At 41.9% G+C, this 20545-nt stretch overlaps 1 protein-coding gene across 1 annotated transcript; it reads left to right on the forward strand.

Moving 5' to 3' along the window:
* The first annotated feature begins 6229 nt into the window (after window positions 1–6229).
* mmp16b (matrix metallopeptidase 16b (membrane-inserted)) lies at window positions 6230–17809 on the forward strand. Its single transcript, XM_040144000.1, has 10 exons — window positions 6230–6358; window positions 8032–8180; window positions 8747–8863; window positions 9992–10296; window positions 12733–12894; window positions 13569–13786; window positions 13888–14026; window positions 14888–15038; window positions 16811–16926; window positions 17448–17809. Exons 1-10 carry the CDS (start codon window positions 6230–6232, stop codon window positions 17807–17809), a joined length of 1848 nt encoding a protein of 615 aa, XP_039999934.1.
* The last annotated feature ends 2736 nt before the right edge of the window (window positions 17810–20545 follow it).

Here is a 20545-nt window from a genome sequence, read left to right on the forward strand (position 1 = left end):
GAGTGATGATCAATTCTTGGCCAAGGCCTGAGGAAACAGCCAACAAATTATCTTAGATGAAGCTTGATGAATAATAGTCATCATTCGCGTTATCAAAAACTGTAGCCAGAGATCTGGAAATTGAGGTACAGGGTACAAACATCTACTTTTGGGAGGGATTTTTTTTTTTTGCCTGATATCAGTGGCCCTGGAGCTACTTCAGGCAAACACCTACACATAGAAAGTTAGAGAAAAAGTTTGATGATGACTCCCTCGGGACGTCAAACCTAACTTCTGGAGGTTTCACTGAATTCGGCCCAATGAAAAACAGGGCTTACAGTGAGTTCTTGGATCCTAAAATCATGAAAGTGTGATTTTACATTATGAAATATCATTATATTGTATTTATCTCCCTTATTTAGTTGCAGATGTTCGTGTATGAAAGACAGTCCTATCAGTATCATACAGGGGTGGAATGGACAAAATGTCTAGACCGTTGACAGAGTGTCTGTCTGATCGGAGCCGAATCTAATTTGATGTCAAGCTGCTTGAACGTGTTTGTTGTTGTACACAGATCAGACTCTATGGGGACAGGAGTGATAGAAATCATTTTTCACACTGGTGTTTATTTCATTACTGCAGCTTAATGGCTCAGCAAATCTTCTTTGGTTGTACTGTTGGAGGAAGAGGTTATTGTGTTGGGTGGCATTATGACCATTCTCCTCCAGGAGAAATTACCCAATGTGAGGCTAACGTTTCACATGAGGCAGCACGGTAAGCTTTCTTCAGTTTGCTGTGGATGTGATGCAACTGTCAGTTTGACTGTTCTGGGGACTGTCATGGGGAAGCAAAAAAAAAAATTCAATGGTGTTTGTCATTTAAGTAAGTCAGGGAAATGTTAATTCCCTCAACAAGGTTACACACTTTTAAATGATCCAAGTATCAAAGAGAATGAAGAGAGGTCAAATATTGCCGTTTTACAACAGAAAAATCAAATTTCAGCATCACTTCAGGGTCATGTATTTGAATTTGACCCAGGGGGTGGTTTTAAATGTTTGGAAACCAAAGTTCACCACATACAGAACCACAATGGAGGCTTATTAAAGGGGAAAAAAAGAAAGAAATCGCTTTGGCTTCCCACCAGCAACCGACTTCTACACCACTGGCCGATGTCTCAATTATGAAATGTTCCACAGTAAGAAAGAAAGAAGTCTCGGTTGTTTCAGTGTTTTGTATCACTGTCCTGAGACTCTGTGCATTTTGCACAAGCCTACTCAGAGCCTCACAACACAGCTGTCTGTCGGCCAAGTACAAACACTAGACAAGCACAGAATAATGGCCGGACCACTGGGCATTCAAATGAGAGAGTAAGAAAAAAAAAAAGAAGAAGAACCAGAGAGAGGGAAGAAGAAAGTGTGTGAAAGAGCGAGAGGAGAATTGACAGCTACTGGCTGCCAAACTCAATACATGTCCCGCCTCGGAATATTCTCACATTTTCCATCTCTTATCTTCAGTAAGCACTGGTTCTCTGTACCCGATTATTGGTATGCATCCACAAATATGCATAAATGCATATCTGAGATTCAATTTCTTTCGGGTACTAAAAGCCACACAATATAAGACACACCTTCTAAGAACATTTTATTCACTAATGTTTACACAGGGAGTCTTATTAGGTGCTTCAGCTATGCGGAAAGGTTATGTGACCGTGTTGTGAGGGGAGATATCCTGAAGGTCTGAAGTCTGATTAGCATAACAGGGCCCAGATGGACCAGCAACAACCAGAAGGTGCCAACCCCCACCACCAAGACGGCTGCCACTGTTTTCTCCCCATCGTGTATCGTATATGGAGTGTCTTGTATATGGTAAAGGTGAAACTGTGCTGCAGAGGCAGAGAAGGAGAGCAGAACATGTGGGATCCTATTGGATTCACTGTCACTCAAATGAGTCGATCAATCAGTGGATAGAAAATTAATTTCAAAACAATTTCGATAATTGATGCATAGTGTCATTGTTCAAGCAAATAGGTCAAATATGTGCCGGCTTCAGCTTCTCAGATGTGAATATTTGATGATTTTTTTTTAAATCATATGTAATAGAAATATGATAGAATGATGCTATATACGATAGAAACAGAATATCTCTGGCTGTGGCCTGCTAGTTAAATAAGAAAAGCAGTTTGAACTGGGCTGTGGGAAATTATGGAAGCCATTTCTTTCCCTTCTGTTTTCAGATATTTCATTGATAAAGCGATCACTTAACTGATTGAGAAGATGAAATAACGGGCTTACTGATCGATAGTGAAATACATCTCTTTTGTTGCAGCCCCAGTGCTTAGTGTTTTGGATCTAAGATGTCTCATTTCAAAAGGAGATATTAGCCAAGAGAGTAAGTAGAGATGAGTAAAATTGACGGCCATATCACACTATGATAATAGTAATTTGAAAACTCATGATTAAAGTGATTTTGATTCCATTAACTCTAGATACATGGTGCCATTAAAGCTTCCATTTTGTTTTTGTTTTTTTATATTTATTTATCTGTAATTTAGAAAACAGAAATCTGCCTTGTACAGCATAATTCTCCTGACTGATAATACACAGAAATACTGAACAATATCAAATCAAATTACAATCAAAACATGATGGCGTCTGGGTGGCCAGAATGATGAATTATATGAAGACATTTTCAAGACTGATCTGTAAAATTTAGAGAATTATCTCCTTAATTTTGGATTACTGAGCACTTCCCGTGAATCTCTGCACTATTTTAGGCCAGACTTGCCATGTCTGCCAGATCGCTGAAATATGAGATGAGACATGGATTAGATGTGACTGAACCTATAAAAGCTTTATTGATAGCCTTCTAAATCCTGTTTTCAGTGCTATGGTTGAAGAGCCTCGGGCATTCAGAACAAACTGTCAAGTACCAATTAATTAAATTTAATTAGAGAAGCCAGTGAGATTACCCTGTATCTCACCATCTGCCCCCCTAAAGGAAATTCTCCTTGAGCTAAACTGAAATAGTACAGGCAAATATTTGAATGTAGGAATGGATTATTGTTTTGTATTAGTGAGTACACAAACGAACACACACACTTTGTTTTTTCTTCCTATGAAGAGCAATAAAACGTGCGCATGTGTCTTACTGGTCGTTGTTTTACCGTTTCCTGACAAGGCCCCTGGTCTTTGGCTCTGAGCCATGTTCACTTGCCAGAGCATGTGGTCTCCATGGCAGCCCAATGGGTTACACAGTAAACACCTCACAGTAAATGAATGAACCTGTTTTAATCCAATAGGAATCCCTTTCTCAACTTCTCAACCAGTCACGTCCTGTTTCAAAACATGGAACACCTTGTTCGCAGTTATGAGTAATGTGAATAATTGCGTGAAGGTTCTGTGTCTTCATGCTTTAAGATACGATTTAATGTGTGTGGCATGCTATACATACAATAACAATAATCATGAAGTTTATTTATATAGCCCTTATCAAAGTCAGTCAGTTCTTTCTAAAAGCCAATTATAAAACACTAAAACAACAAGAAAAATGAACTGAAGAGTGAAAATTCAAATCCAATAGCAAAAACAAAATGGGGAAAAGGGACTGTACATACAGTATACACATACACACATACCGTATATAAAAAGATGTACTAATCTTACTCAATTTTAAAATTAAAACATAATAAAAATGATTATTATAGATGAAATGTTATTACAAATAAAATAGCTGTCATGAGGGTTTACCCAACCTTTCTTCAGCCGTAGAAGTAGTCAGATCTTTTACTTCATGTAAAGTAGAAATACCACCGTGTAGATAGTCTCTATTGCAAGTGAAAGTCATGCATTCAAAAATTTATTTAAGTAAAAATACTAAAGTATTAGTATCAAAACACACTTAAAGTGCCATAAGTAAAAGTACTCATCATGCAGAATCATCCAATTCAGAGTTATGTATTATATTATTGGATTATAATTATTGATGCATTAATGTGTACATCACTTAATGTTGCTGCTTGAGCTAAACCCCCCCCCCCCGGCTAAATAAAGTCTTACTTTAAGATATAATAAAACATCATAAAAAGTACAAGACTAGCATCTGATTTTCAGTGGAGTAGCAGATACTCAAAATCCTCACGTAACTTAAAAATTGCACTTACTGTACTTGAGTATATGTACTTAGTTACTTTCCACTATTGCCTCTATTTTGTGTGCTTTTTAAAGACACATTATTGATTCCTCCGTCTGTCCTGTCAGTGCAGCAACATGCAGTAGTTGTTCTGTGGACATTCAGACAAAATCGTGCCTTTTTGTGATTCCCCTAGACAAGATTACAATCCACCGTCAAGGTCAGGAGAGTGCGCAGTTTGACCTTGTTAAAGTGCGTCCATACTCCTTGATGCAGTCATTTTGGCTCACGGGGCTCTGATTGCCAGCGTGCACTGGAGAGGTTTTGGTGCCGTGTGTGGTACAGTCGGGGGCGAGGGCCTGCATTCCCAAAGATGGAGCCATGGTTCTCTTCCTGTAAAAGGGGGCCAGTCTCATTCAAATCAGCGACGAGAAAGTGCGCCTAACCACAGGACTCTGAGTCATTCACAAAGTGTGAATAAAAAGGATCAAAGGATTGACCGTTGGACAAGCTGGTTTCAGCAGTGGCAGATGACATTCATTCCAAATTTTTTTTGTACAAGTGATTGATCATGGAGATCGTGGTTGCCTTCAGCTAGAATGTAGATTTCTCTGCAGGTAACCTCACTCTTTCCAGGGGAATGTCAGATTCAGAGTCAGGAGCCACTGCTCCGTGAAGGGACATTTGAGACGGTGCCCTTTTTGAAATGCCTCTTCCAGTGACAGAAGACCACAGGACAAACCCAGGGCACACTGGAGGGCTTAAACTTTACCCAGACCACCCCGCACCCAGTTTTCCTCGATGCCTCCTCACTGTGAACAGATAAATGGTCTGATGATGGAAGGATGGATGGAGAATGTTCATTCGTTTTTTTTATCTGTTATCTACGTGATCAGTCCCTCCTATATTTCACCTTGCAGTACCGTGAACACACAAATCACCCAAACCTGTCTCTCCTGAATGCATTACTGTATGTAAATATACATTAACAAGTGTGTTAGGGATGCTGTGGGCGGAGGGGAACGAGCTTCATCCTCACTCCTCTCCTCTCCATATGCCCTTTCTGCCTGTCACATTAAATCCATCTCAGATCAGCTCCTCGGTTCATTCGTTTATTTGGGGTGGATTCAGGCTCCAGTCGCTCTTGCGTGTCCTCGGGGCTTTGCAGGCAAATAGCTGGCGGCCACCTTCCTCGATGAAACACCGCCATCTCGTGGCGCGTTCGCTGGCGGCAGGTGGCTGTCGACCGGACCCGGGCCGCAAAGAGCAGCAAGGAGCTGTAAAATGCCCTGGGAAGGCGTCAGGTCGTCTGGTCCGGGTCGTCGGGCCGCAGATCGCCAAAGGCGTAAATAAGTGAGCATAAATAGGCCAGTTCCCTGCTGACGCCCTGACGTCTAGATTGTGCATACACATACTAATGATGGTGAAGAGTGGAGGATGGATCAACTTTTCAATTACTGGCAAGGCCCAGGCTGCGTTACAGGACTGGTACCCAGTTTTGTCAGTGCTCGTAGTAATCATTTGGCTTAGCTCCACCAAAGCATCAGCAGAGGAATGTAGGCTACACCAGGTATGTGGCTCTAGGCCCCCTTGTTTGCCACCGGGAATTTAAGAGGCCAACCGTCTGACCGCCCGTGTGCGCTTCAAACTGCACGGAGCGGTGCCCCCCCCCGCCGCCCCCCCTCTGCAGCGCAAAAGTCAAACGCAGAGGCAGGTTTCTGGTGCTCCATCTCTCATGCGCTCTGCAGGGCAGCTCTCAGGATGCTGCCAAGCAGCGCTGCGCCGCGCGAGAAATCAAAGCGCAGGCGTCGAGTCGGGAGGGAGCCTATCTTGCGCAGACTGGCTACTGTACATGGCCGTTGATGCTGCTGGGTAGATGTAGCCCCCGATGTCAATAAGAATGGCGAGGGCAGCGGGTCTAACGTGCCGCGTTATCTCTGCTTGACGTCGGAACATTTCACGCCACCATCGGGATTTCAAGAAGACGCGGGGGGGTCCTTTTTTTTTTCGTTTTCATCTGAATCCGCCTTGACGGCTCGCGTTTGATGGTTTTCGTTTGACACACGAGCCAGAGCAGACGGGCGGCTTCTCCTAATAAACACTCGGGAAAAAACAGGTCATTATGACCTTAGCATCCTCCAGTAAAAGAAAACCATCGGATTGCTTTCACGCGGCAGCATTCTGCTGGCTTTTTTTGCTCTGGATTTCGTGTGCCGTGTCCGGAGAGGAGGATCATCAGTTCAGCGTTGAGGTAAGATAAATGGCCTTGCCTCCCTGCCTATCACAAATGACCGCGCTGTCTCCTCCACATCGTCCGCCTCGGCGTGAAAAAAAAAACAAAACAAAAAAAAACATATATGTTGCCTCCCCGGGCTCTCCGTGGGCACGGTTGCCGTAACACATAACATGGCAGACGCCGTGAGCCTATCAGGGCAGCCCGGGCACAGAACAGCGAAAATATCGCACATCCCTCGTTTGTAAGGTGCAATGAAACAGAAGGATGCTCGTGTGAGGCTGCCACACTGCGGTCCGTGAGCTGAGCTGATCCAGCCCGCTGGTCCCGAATGTGCAGCCCGGATACCGTTGCACTTAGAGCGGTCTGTTTCAGAAGAGATGCCCTACAGCATTAGGTTGTCGTTGCTCGATGTAGTTTTGTGACAGACCAACAGTAAGTCGGACATGCTTTGGCAGCATCCTACCGTTGGAGGAGATTAAACATTTACAGACAAGTTGCATAATAGGATTTGCTTTTTTGGACCTTATTAATTGATGTCATTTCCATCCTCACCACAGGCTCCCCTCCCACCAGTCTGAAGAAATTAAATGCTGAGGCGGACAGTCACACACACACACACACACACACACACACACACACACACACACACACACACACACACACACACACACCATTATTTAATTTTATGGCTCACTGAAATCTGCCCGATATCTCTCTGAGATCTGTGCCTTTGAACAAACACAACACACACAGGAAACACACCCACACGAGAGAGGGAAAAAAAGGGATAAACAAGGCATTTAGCTCAGCGGAAAAGAAGGATAGAGGAAGAAAGGGGGAGGGATGAACAGAGGAGACATCTACTCGGATTAGCTAGCCGGAGCATTTCTCATAGGCTCTGTCATGATGGGGAGGCAGCTGGTCGGCATGTGGACAGCTGCGGGTAGCGTGAGCACCTCGTGGCCCTCACCATCAGGATGGAGTCCGGCAGTGACTCCTGGATGATGCTCTGTCTTACCTCTCCCCTCAGTATCCAGCTGCCATGTAGGGCAAGAGAAGGCAGGGCCAAAGTCCTGCACATGTGCACGAACTCTGACTAAGGTCACTCGTAGGGATTCAAATTCAAATCAAATATGAGCCTAAACCACCGCTGGATAGACAATTTAAACAAACAATAGACTATTTACATGCATTCTCTTCTAAGTATCTCATTTAAGCTTCTAAACATTTCATCCACACCGTGCTTTTAATTCTAAATACAGCTACAGCAGCTCAGTCTCAGTTCTTGCAATAATGAAAAAGTATTGTAGCAAAAGTTAGTCACCTCATGATGGAGATTCGAGTTCGTATCGGCAGCTAATAGTAGGACATGAAGAGAACAGACTCTTTCTTTTGTAGCCTTTCTCTTTTGATGTATTACACATAATGCTCACCTGCTACATGTACATCGTAGTAGATGATTAACTCATTTATTATCTAAACAAACTTGGGCACCACGGTTGTTTGGTAGAAAAATGCAAATGTGCAACATCCTGGATGTGATTTCAGCCCGGGACCTTTTTCCTACACCGTCTTCATATTGTTCCTCCCTGTTTCTCTCGGCTTTGAGTTTTCTGATGAAGACAAAGAGTGTCAAACAAGTCTCACGATATGAAGGCCCAAATCCTCTCCCTTCCTCTCCCTCGCAGGGATGGCTACAGAGGTATGGCTACCTTCCCCGCACAGAACCGGGAATGTCTGTCCTGCGCTCGGCCCAAACCATGCACTCAGCCATCGCTGCCATGCAGCGCGTCTACGGTCTCAATGTCACAGGGACACTGGATGAGAGAACCAAGGAGTGAGTATACACACGTGCTGTGGACGTACTTGGACAAACACAAGCTGAGATGCACATGCACTTTCACTAGGCTGCTGTTGTTACTTTAAAGCAAATGCTACACTCATTCATTTGGAATGCAGAAGGAATAACTATCGATATTTAAATGAATTAGTGAAGAAGAGAAACAGAGATGTTCATTTCACCCCCCCATCACCTTGCCTGACACAACCTCAGGTGAAGGTTTTAACACTTCTCCCTCTTCTCATTTTGCATGATGATGCAGTGATATCACGCTGAGGTGAGAATTAATGTTTTGCCTATGTATTGTGTGTGTCTTTGTACTTGTACCTGATGTGGTATGAATGTGAAAACATGAAACTAGTTAGTAGTTTGGAGTAGTCTGGTAGTATTTTTGCAAAACAGTCTCTTATCCTGCTGCTGTGATAATCTGGCACCTGTCAGGAAGAGAACTACGGAGTACCCTTGAGTGCTTTATGTTGTCTTTTGATGGAGTCCCAGCTTTTAGTTAGCAAACTTGAGTCATCTTCTCTTCTCTTCTCTTCTCTTCTCTTCTCTTCTCTAAGTTGGATGCAAAAGCCTCGCTGTGGGGTTCCGGACAAATTTAAAAGTGCTTCGAGGTCACGGACACGGAGATATGCGCTGACGGGACAGAAGTGGCAGCGTACACACATCACCTACAGGTGAGAGACAGTGGAGGCAGTTGTCATAGCGACCACTGAGCTTAGCAGCGCTTATTGTAGGGTTCAGATGTGCCAGTGTTAATTTTCTCAGCTCTCCTCCGTCTCTCCTCTCCTCCTCTTTAACCACCTGGGAGCACATGCTCTGTGTTGTCATAGAGACTGCGCAAATACGTCACATATGTGGGGGCACACACACAAAAACATAGTCACAATCTCACATCCAGAAACACATAGATTAACACATAAATTTGCCCATGTGTGCTGAGTATGTTTATTTTCCAGTGTATAAATAGCTTGCTGGCAAAATGAAAAATGGGATCAAGCTTTTTTTTTCTTAAACTCTCCTCAATTTTTTCTCTCCTTTTCATAAAACAAAGCAAATAATTTTAGCTGAGCAGCATGAGGATTGAAGGCTTTCCTCTACCTCGTGTAAAATTGTTTGAAAATCGTGACTGTAAATTGTCCGTAATCTCAGCAGAAATATTCAAACTCTCATCTTATCTCGCCTGATTAAGCCCCAGCTTTTAATAGGTTCTGAGGAGAACCGATAAACGAGTCTCTGGCACAACTGCAAATTGACAGGTTACAGCAGTAATAGACGATAACACTGTCAATTTATTCAAATCCTTCCTTCCTCCCCGAATTTGAATTGATGAGCCACCTCTCCTAATGGAATGTCAATCAGTGCTGAGCCAGTGCTGCTGCTGACTGCACTTTATTCATGAAAATGAGTGGAGCGGGAGGGAGAAGATTTCCCATTCCTCTGTGCCTGCCAGCAACTGATAACGACTGCTTTGTTAAAAGTTCAGTTAAAGCTGCCGGGCTTGAAATAGTTTTATCGAGTGCAACTTTTTTTTTTTTTTTTGTCCCCCTATTCGTAAAAGTAAAAATGTTCACTTGAAATTAATGGGATAACAAAGCACAGATTTGATGCAGTGTGTGTTTTATTTCCTCTTTATTTCCTGCTCTTTAGTTTGAAACAAAGTGTGATTGCTACACCATTCACATCCATGTCTTTTACTATTACAAACGGTGTCTAAACTAGAACTTGTAGGACATCTTCTTGGCCTGATTGCCTCCATCTATCAGCAACCCGCTCAGTTGGTTTGCTTGTTTTTCTTCCTACAGCATAAAAAATGTCACACCAAAGGTGGGCGCCCGGGAGACTCATGATGCCATTCGGCGGGCGTTTGACGTCTGGCAGGGTGTGACTCCCTTACGCTTTGAGGCCGTTCCATACAGCGCCCTGGAGACTGGCAGGCGTGACGTGGATATCACCATCATCTTCGCTTCGGGTTTTCACGGTGACAGCTCACCCTTCGACGGGGAGGGGGGATTCCTAGCCCATGCCTATTTCCCTGGCCCAGGCATAGGTGGGGACACACACTTTGACTCAGATGAGCCCTGGACCCTGGGGAACCCCAACCATGATGGTAAGTGGAAGAGAAAAAATTCGTGTAAACCCTAAATCAGGAGAGAGAAAAAATGGTGGTAGTAAGGAAGACAAGATGACAAAGGGCCACCAATAGAGTAGTGACTGAAGCAAAAGTAAGGAAAGGCTACAGCCTGGGAGCGCAAAGGAAACTATTAAAGGAAGAGATTAAGATTAGGAAAAAGAAACGGAAGAAGGAAAAAAAGGTTGTTAAATGCTGAATGTTGACAGTTAGGTAAAAAGTAAAGGGTGTGGAAGAAGTGAAGAACTGTGAGAAGTGAGAAACTGAAAAAAGGAGCAGTCATCAAAGAAGAAAGATAAGGACTGATGGAACGCAAATAGTGGAAAAAAATCGAGGAGGGCAATAGGACATAAATGGTATCACAGGGCAGGATATGAGTGATGCTTAACCAAAAACAAAAAAAAGCAGAGATGTCTCTGCAGTGCTCTGTAAAGATGCATCACCCCATCTGTCAGGATTTTGATGTTTCTTTCTGCATAATAAGCTCTTCAGATGACAGGATAGAAAGCCCTGCTATTTAAAGACATTGGTTCCTGGCACATTAGTATGGCTATTCTGTTTTTAGTGAATTTGATGTAGCTCAGTGGTATGCTTCAAAAGAGGGCTACATAAAAGTACCAGATAAACATCCATACCAAAATTTAAAGATAATCTCTGATCACGTATGTTATGTTATGTAATGTTATGTTATGTTATGTTATGTTATGTTATGTTATGTTATGTTATGTTATGTTATGTTATGTTATGTTATGTTATGTTATGTTATGTTATGTTATGTTATGTTATGTTACGGATATATTAGGTTAAATTAGGTAAGATTATTATTATTATGTTATATTACGTTACTTCGCTATGGGTAAATTAGGTTACGTGAGGTTATTATATTATCGGTTGTCATGTTGCTTTATGTCATGTTGTGTTGTGCAATGTTATGTTAAGTTATGTTATATCGTGTTATGTTATGTTATCATTAGTGTCATACATTAGATTAAGTAAGATAAAGTTATTATGGATTATGTTGCGTTATGTTTGTTATGTTATACTGTGATATGATGGTATATTAGGTTAAGTTAGGCTAGATTACTATGGTTATATATATATATAATACCAACGTGCCATATGCTTACATTTTATCCTCCCATTAGTGTGAGAGGATGGTTACAGCTCACAGTGTGTTTGTTCTGGGAAACTACTTGCCACCCATTAGCTCACCTACCTTTCACTTTTTCTTTCATACTCCAACAGCAATTGTCTCAGACTCCCAAGTAAAATTCATGTTCACCCTTGCGCAGTGTCCCATGAATATCCATGTGAAGTGCTAAGGCTAATTCTGAAAAGCTCCTGTCTCAGTCAGCCAATATGCCTGGAAAGCTGGACAACCTTTAATGGGCTTTCACAGCAGTGTAATTGTAAATGTTGCATGTTGACATGTGCGCTAATGGTAGCCTCGGCCTGTCTCCTGGGAGTCCTTATGGGACATTTTTGGTTAGGTGGTAGGCTGGTTGTGTTGGATAAATGGGGGAGGGGAAGGTGTAACCTTTTAGCTGCTGGCTGAGGGTCAGTGGTTGTTCTGTGCAGCACTGCTGGCAGGAGTGGATATCATGTTTTAAAGGGCAACAATCTCCCTGGGACAGCTTCAGTCAGAAGCTGTATGTAAATGTGTCCTTCTTTTTAAATCAGGTTGACACTATGAGCTGAGTGCTGACCATAGACACTGACCAGGACATTTTTCTCTTTCCATTTGTGTGTGTTTGTGTGTGTGTGTTGGAATGTGATACAAACTGGACCCAAATTGTTTGCTTGTGCAAGGCCGACATCTGTATGTGTTCAGTATGTACTGTATGTGTTCATATGAACATGTGTTTGTATTTCCCTGTTCTCTGATGCCCTGGGCAGCAATGTGTGTGTCCCTCCGCTCTCTGTGAGCAGTGGCTCACATGTGGCTTATCGTCTCTTATAAAGCAAAAGAGCGTTAATGCTCGGCAATTCACCTCCAGTAATCTTTACTTGCACTTCGTGGCACCACATTATCTCAGTGGAGGTTACCGCTGGACCATAAGGCTGCAAATAATGATTATTTTCACTGTCGATTAATCAACCGGTTATTTGCCAATCATGTGTTTAATGGTTTGTCTATAAAAAAACTACATCACAAGTTCTGAGAGTGCAAAGTAACAATCCGAAACCTGTGGATATTCAGTTTACAATTAAAGAAAGCCAGAGAAAAGCAACAAATCCTCACATGTAAGACTCTGGAACAAGCAAATTTTTAGAGTTTTCTGCTTGATGAATGACTTAAGTGGTTAACTGATTATCAGAATTGTTGTTGATTTATTTTCTGATGGTTGCCTAATCAAGTAATCACTCAAGACCTGAGAGAAGGTTGATTTTAATGTGTCCTCTTCTCCTCTCCAGGTAACGACCTGTTCTTGGTTGCGGTTCACGAGCTGGGCCATGCCCTCGGTCTGGAGCACTCTAACGACCCCACTGCTATCATGGCTCCTTTCTACCAGTACATGGACACAGAGAACTTCAAACTACCTCACGATGACCTACAGGGCATCCAGAAAATCTATGGTAACCCTCTACTTTATACACTAGTCTCTCCCTTTCGTCTGTACATTAGAGATTATGTGGATAATGTGAAGCTGAACAAATTAACTTTTTTCTGTAAGTCCAGTAGTTAGAAAGTGGTTAGAAAAAACACTTTTGAGCAATGATACATATTAATTGTATTGCCCCAACACTTCACCGAAGTTGTATCACAAAGAAATGTAAATACTGAAGCTCTGAAGTAACTCTGAAGTCACTATTACAAATGCTACTTCATCATCATCATCATATTGGGCTGAATGTAAGAAGCATTTGTCAGCTGTTAAATAGGCCAGCCAATACTCGTTTTCAAAACAAAATGAGTCAGCTAACAGAGCTCCAAAGAGGCCAAATCATCTGTCCTAAAATTAAAGTTGAAGTTTCAAGTTTCTAGTTTATTGTCATATACTTGACAACAATGTCAACATCGTTACCAGTAATGAAATTCTTAGTCTCAACTCGGCCAACTGAGCTTTACATATTAAGTGTAATAAGGGTATAGTTAGTGAATCAGTATAGTTCAGAAAACTGTAAACTGGTTTAATATCTGAATCAGGACAGTCAGAAAAATATTAATTTTTCATACACATAAACACTGCATCAGCAAAGAGGAACAGTATGGAAGGAGGATGAAATATTTTAGGTTGTTGTCTTTTTAGGTCCACCAGACAGAGCACCGCAGCCTACCAGGCCCCCGCCCACGGTCCCCCCGCCTCGTTTCCACCCACCCTCAGACCCCCGCAAGCATGACCGCCATGCCAGACCCCACCGCCCTCCACAGGGGGCCAAGCCCTCCAGCCCCAACTCCAAACCCAACATCTGTGATGGAGGCTTCAACACCCTGGCCATCCTCCGACAGGAGCTTTTTGTGTTCAAGGTAGAAAAGATCCTCGGTTTGAGTAAATGTGGCTGCAGGTTTTAAAGCGGTTTGGGGTGATGATGATGATGATGACGATTCTACCCTATCTATTTCAATAGGACCAATGGTTCTGGAGGGTACGGGATAACTCAGTAGTCCCTGGCTACCCCATGCAGATCAACTATTTCTGGAAGGGCTTGCCCCCCAAAATTGATGCCGTCTATGAGAATAGTGAAGGGAAATTTGTCTTCTTCAAAGGTAATAAAAACAGGATTTGAAAGATTTTGTAATGGAAACAAGTTTTGGATTTTTTTTCAATTTATTTTTATTTACTAAAGGTGACCTGTGAAGTTTTGAGGCACTAGTTTTACGGCATTTCGCTGATTGACAGTTGGTTGTGGTAACATGCCAAAGTTAGTGATGCACCAACAAAGTGTCATCACAAGTGCATTTAAAAGTGTGAGCCCTCTCAACATACAGTAGTATTTTATCGTACAGTAATAGACCGGGTCTCTGTGAGGTTGTTTTGCATGTTGTACGTTAACAGAACGGGTGCAGGCCTGGTACAGACATGCGTCCATCAGGCAGATTAACATGACATCTGTCACCCAGTGGGATCAGAGTGCCTCCTGCTTTATTTATTCACTCAGGGGGACTTAAATGTGTATGTGTGTGTGTGTGTGTGTGTGCGTAAGCGTGCGTGCGTGTGTGTGTGTGCGCGTGTGTGTGTGCATGTGTGTGTGTGAGAGCTCCTTACTGCAAGCGCACCACTGAAGCAGCTATCCTCACTCTGCCTCAGGCACTTATGATCAAAATGAATTAAATGCAACAATAGTTTCAATAAAACTCAAAACAACAAGTCTCGTCGGAGTTGCCTTCAGAGCATCATCTTGCTGTTTATCGTATAATAGGTTACACTGCAAAGATTTTCTGCCGCAAAGGTATTTTGCAAATGAGGTGATACGTCTGATCTTTGAAATCACGTGAATAGAAATAAGTAAACTCAGTCGAAGACGAAGAAAAACCCCGGTGCAGTGTTTTGTCTAGTGCAAATTTTGAGGTCATCTTTATGATAATGTCTTTGTCCCAGGGCCTCCTAACTCTGTGTGTGTATTTTAGGAAACCGTTTCTGGGTCTTCAAGGACACAACTCTCCAGCCTTCGTACCCTCAGGACATCTCGCTGTTTGGGAGCGGCATGCCCACTCAGAGTATCGAGACAGCTGTCTGGTGGGAGGATGTTGCCAAAACCTACTTCTTCAAAGGAGACAGGTCTGTGTGGAATGATTATTAGTTCTGTTATGCACTGCTATGTGTTACCAAATGGAAAATTCAATCATTACATGTTTTAATTTGGTTTTATATAATTCAGTATGTTGCGGGGTGAATCCTACAGACAAAAGTATGAAGTATTTGTCAGCGCCTTCCCATCTGTTCCTCTTTATCGATGCAATGTTTACCTGTGTTTGGACATTTTAATGATTTTTGGGTCTGTTACCCATGAGATGTTAAATAATTTTGCAGGTGTGTTGATCAATGCGTCTTTAATTTTGCCACAAATAATTTGGTGTCCTTGAAGCTCTGTAAGCTGCCTCGTGTTGCTTTGAAACCACTGATTGCCTCTTCAACAGCTGACAGATGCCGCTTATTGGCATTCAACTCATAAACCAGTGTTAGACCAACATTTGTAATGGTGATTACGTTACTTAAGAGTTTAAGTACCTCTCTCTCAACTATTTATATATATTTGTGTGAATGTACTGGTGTATCCATAGTTGCTGTGGTTTTACTTACCTGCAGTTGGAAGTGACTTGAAACCAGGAAGTTATTCCTAAACAACCAAATCAGAGAATCGGTTGTTTATCTATGTGCACTGTGAGAGTCTAAAAGTTTGACAGGGTGCCAGTGTGACTCACATGTTTGTTCAGCTGTCATGATAAATCATATCCTAAGAGGTCAGGGGACCCCGTGCTGAAAGATGACAAAATGCTTTGTCATGATACTGTCATCCCTCAACCTGCTGCTGCACATCAAGACAAACAGGACGTTCTGTCCATCGTCTCAAACGTGATTTTGTCTCTCTCTCTGTGTAATGGGGTGGTCTTTGTTCTAATTCTAAAAAATGACGTTGTGTAGCAAGATTTATGTGTGTGAGCGCCATTGTGTGAGAAGCAGATCAATCACAAGATGCCTCTGAAAACAAATCTCTGTGACATGTAAAGACAGTATGGATGACTGATTGACTGCCTTCTCTGGTCATGTGAATTAAGTCAGTTTTTCTGATCATTACATGGACAGGTAGAGATTGAAGACTGTTGTTTTAAGTCCGGCTGCAAGTAACAAACAGCAGACTGGGTCATTAACACAGTCAAGTCCAGCGCAATGTTAAATTTTGGCTACTATAATATCAGGCTATACGGCTTTGATATTGTTTTTTCCTGCTACATTACAGAGCTTTAGTCTTTAATAGATTTTTCTAGCAGAGCAATATGAACAAAAAAAGCCCCCACTGGTTACCATATACAGTTTAGTAAGAATCAGTCCTCAGAATTTTCTTGAGTGTAAGTGTAAAGCATCAGCATCAACGATTGGGTGTTTAGGTGTAGCCAAGTGGACTTTTCACGTTTGGTCCTTTGTTTCTTGAGCACCTAGTAGGCTGGTGGAATAGGGCCAGCGCACTTTTCCGAAGAGGGTCACCAATCCAGACACTGAGGGAGCCTCAATGGATGATCTTGTGGCTGATTATGGTTGACAGGGATAGCACAGGAATAATAATATTGCCTTTGTGTGGACGACTGACAAATAGATATAGTGCTTTGGTCCCAAATGAGTTGGTGATGGTGATGTCCAGTTCTACCAGTTTCTGCGTGTATGTGTGAGCGCATTCGTGGATGCTTGCTGGAATGTGTAGTTTCCTTCGACAGGGGATGTACCCAGGTCATCACTCTGTTTTTGCAAGATCCAGTGTCTGATACGGGTAAATGTCACTGACATGTAAGCCTCTGTATTGACTGATTTTGTTGGTTCTGTCTGTCCTCTTGTAGATACTGGAGGTACAATGAGGATATGAGGACCATGGACCATGGTTATCCCAAGCCCATCACCATCTGGAAGGGCATCCCTGACTCTCCACAGGGGGCTTTTGTCGATAAAGCCAACGGTATGCCCACTGCACTGACGTTAATACTAGTTATTGAGATCGGAGATAAATATCATAACCCTGCCGTTGTTTTTAAGAAATAGGGATGTGATACCAGACTCTTACAAAAGATCAATCTTTTATAAAGCTCTTTGACAGATAGTCATATTTTACATCAGGGGTTGTTGTCAGGCATTTGTCACTATTGTCTGTCAAGTCCTGAATGCAACAACATGTAAGTAGGAAAATAGGAAGTTGATGGAACATTTCAATGACTCCTGCTTTAATTTTTCAAGTTTTATTTTATGGTTTTCCAGAGTAAATGTTTAAACCAGTGTAAAATGTTTATTCGTATCAGTTATTAGAGGTCAGAGCATCTGCACACATTAAGTCTTCATTTCGGGTGTGAAAGGAGAATGACTACTACTTGACTAGTCTACTGTACAATAAAGAGTTGCAATGCAACTAAAGAATACTTGCTGTCTTTGTTTGTAAAATGTATGTGTATGAGTAAATGTTTGTCCCATAATCCCTCTCTCCAGGCTTTACCTACTTTTACAAGGGAAAGGAGTATTGGAAGTTCAACAACCAGCTGCTGCGTGTGGAGCCTGGCTACCCAAGGTCCATCCTGAGGGACTTCATGGGATGTGATGGCCTCCCTGCAGACCCCGACTGGGACTGGAGCCCCCCGGTGGCAGAGGAGCGCCACTACGACAACGGTGACGTGGACGTTGTCATCAAACTGGACAGCGCAGGGGGCACGGAGAAAGCAGTGGCCATCGCTATCCCCTGTGTCTTGGCGCTGTGCATGATGGTCCTCCTCTACACTGTTTTCCAGTTCAGGAGGAAGAGCACGCAGCGCCACATACTGTACTGCAAGCGCTCCATGCAGGAGTGGGTCTGAGGGATTGTTACTGCACTGTATAGAGAGGGATGTGAAGCTCTGATAAAGGTCTAGTTATTGCTTGAAGCACTTAGTACAGTAATTGGAAGCACTGTAAAGGGTACAGTGCATAAGGATTGCCATGTTGGCAGATTTTCAAACTGCTTGAACTCATAACATGCAAGCTGCAAGGAAGCAAAACGATCAGCAGAACTCAAATGAAGACAGTGAGGGAGCCCCATCTCCTATGTCCAGCTAATATGTATGTATCTGCTTTGACTTTTTTCTGTATCTTGGAATGAACTCAATTAAGTGAGACAAAGTTAAGCTTCTGTAAGTGGGACCGTTGTCTACCCTCGTCTCTGCACGCCGCTTAAAAAGCCCCTAGCACTAACTTCAGTGGAACAATGAGATATAGGCTTATACTTCACTTTTATTTCTTAAATAAATCGCCCTGAGCTGTGTTTCTCTCCCTTTTTTTATTGTTTTTTTTATTTAGGGTCCGAGTAAAAGATTATTCATTGTGTGGAGGACTGATACACAAACCAAATATGACCTTTTCTTCCAAAGAGGATTACTGCTGATGTTGTTTTTGATGGGATATTTTTCCTCCATGGATCGAATATTGTGGCATCATGCTCAGATTTTCTCTTGCCATTTCTATTCATATCCACCCATCTGCTCTGTAATCTGTGGGGATAGGAAGCAGCCGTTAGTAAGAGCTAGGAACCCAAGACTGTTGTGGCGGTCTATCTCCATAACAGGGGCCAAAAACCTCTCTGCAATATTTATGAGACTACGTTAATTACAGATTGCTAAAACTTCCTTTTCTTTCTATCTTGTTTCTCTGGTAGCTGGGTACTGAGTGACACAGTTGGAATACAAACAATGTATGAAGGCATTGATTAGTGCCCATAATGCAACTTCAAAACCAGTAGTAGACAGTTTGATCCACAATGAGTCCATTGCTCTTGAAAATGTGCTAAGCTGTGCTAAATACCTGATGGCAAGTAGGCTATCAGCTCTCATTTACTGCCTCACCAGGGGGTATGAGCGAGAGCGTGATGGTTAGTTGTGTGTATGAAAGAGAGAATAATTACCCACACATTATACGTACTGTACTGCAGTGTCAGTTACTGAACAGCTAACATATTGCTTCCCTTATTTTCCTGCCAAGTTTGGACATTAATACTCCAGACAAGTGTCAGTCCGTAGATTTTAAACAGTTTTACTCATCCATATTTTGTTTTTTTCAACTTTTGTACAACGTTTGTAAGTTTGCATAATATTTCACATAGCACAGGACACAGAGAAGGAGGGTAAGAAAAGAGAAAGGACGGGGAAAAAAACTACATGTACCCATTTTAAAAATGAGACACACATTTTTTATTAAAAGAAAATCATCTCTGCATCTGTAGTTAACAACAGCAAGTGCTTTTGCCCAGTTGCCCCATCTTTTCACCAAGTTGTTGCAAATAGTTTTTGGGGAAATGCAAAGTGAAACCATTGTAAAAAAAAAAAAAGAAAAAAGAAAAAAGGAAAACACGTCTAAACAATAAGAGGAATTAATTAGCAGGAACTTTTCTGAATTCTGGATGTCAGAAAAGAAGTTGAACTGGTTTTGCCTGTGTGATCAATAATGGAAACAGGTTGTTTTATGCACTGCAGTTGTAATTAACCACCATACTAAAAACTACACTTATGTTACATTAATAAATTACTAATAAATGTTTATAGAACTACTCTAACATTGCTGGTATTTACAGGCATATCGGAAAACCAAAACCAGCATTGATGTTACATATATATAACATCATACATACAGCATATATGTTTCAAAACATTTTAATCAGGTAAGTATGAAAAACAAAAAGACTCTGAATATCTGACTTGAGATGGAGCTACACTGAGCAGAATCTTTTTCTTCAATGCACAGCTTGGATCCTAACGAAATAGATTGTCTAGCAATGGCCTTTGGTCGCCTGCCATACATGTAACAATGTGGTAATGTGGTGTAGCATTTCTCAGAGTTTGCCAGGTGACCTACCTGTGAGCATCCATAGCGTGATTTATTTTATATTTGTGCCCCATGTTTGCTTACTCTTTTACTTGAAATGGACGTCAACATCAACTGTACAAGGGCATCTGACATAATGTTCCGCTGATATCAAGGCAATGCCATTATATAACATATCAGAGAAGGAATTTGAGATTTTAAAATATACTTTAACAAAAAAGGGTAAATGGATTGAACCAGGATTGATAGGCTGAACAATGATGAGATGTTGTTTTCTCTCATCGTCATTTGTTAGATATAAAAACCTAAAAAATAAATAAGGGCAGTGCATGCCGATGTTAATCATATACATCATTCTTTCATAGCTGTTGACCATGGATCATTTGGACATTATTGTACTATACAGAATCCAGCCTGTCAACTTTTATAAACCATGTGAAATTACTAGTTTCCGGTCTCTTCTCCCTGTTTCAATCTTCAGCCGATTGTCAAAATGAAAATGTACACATTTAAAAAGAAAGGAACATCTTTGGTTACCTAAAGCAGTGCTGAATTGCTGTGCATATCAGTCCATGCTGATCCATTACCAATGTAATTTAAGGTGGAATCAAAAACCTTTGGCTCAGTGTTGCGTGTGATGTCTTACAAGTTTGTGTGTTTGTGGTGGGGGTCTGATGGCTCCAGCAAGTGTGAACTAAAGATGGCCAGCTAGGCAAGTCAGTACTGTATTTATTGCTGTA

Source organism: Xiphias gladius, chromosome 14 (assembly GCF_016859285.1).
Source record: "Xiphias gladius isolate SHS-SW01 ecotype Sanya breed wild chromosome 14, ASM1685928v1, whole genome shotgun sequence".
Classification (NCBI taxonomy): Eukaryota; Metazoa; Chordata; class Actinopteri; order Istiophoriformes; family Xiphiidae; genus Xiphias; species Xiphias gladius.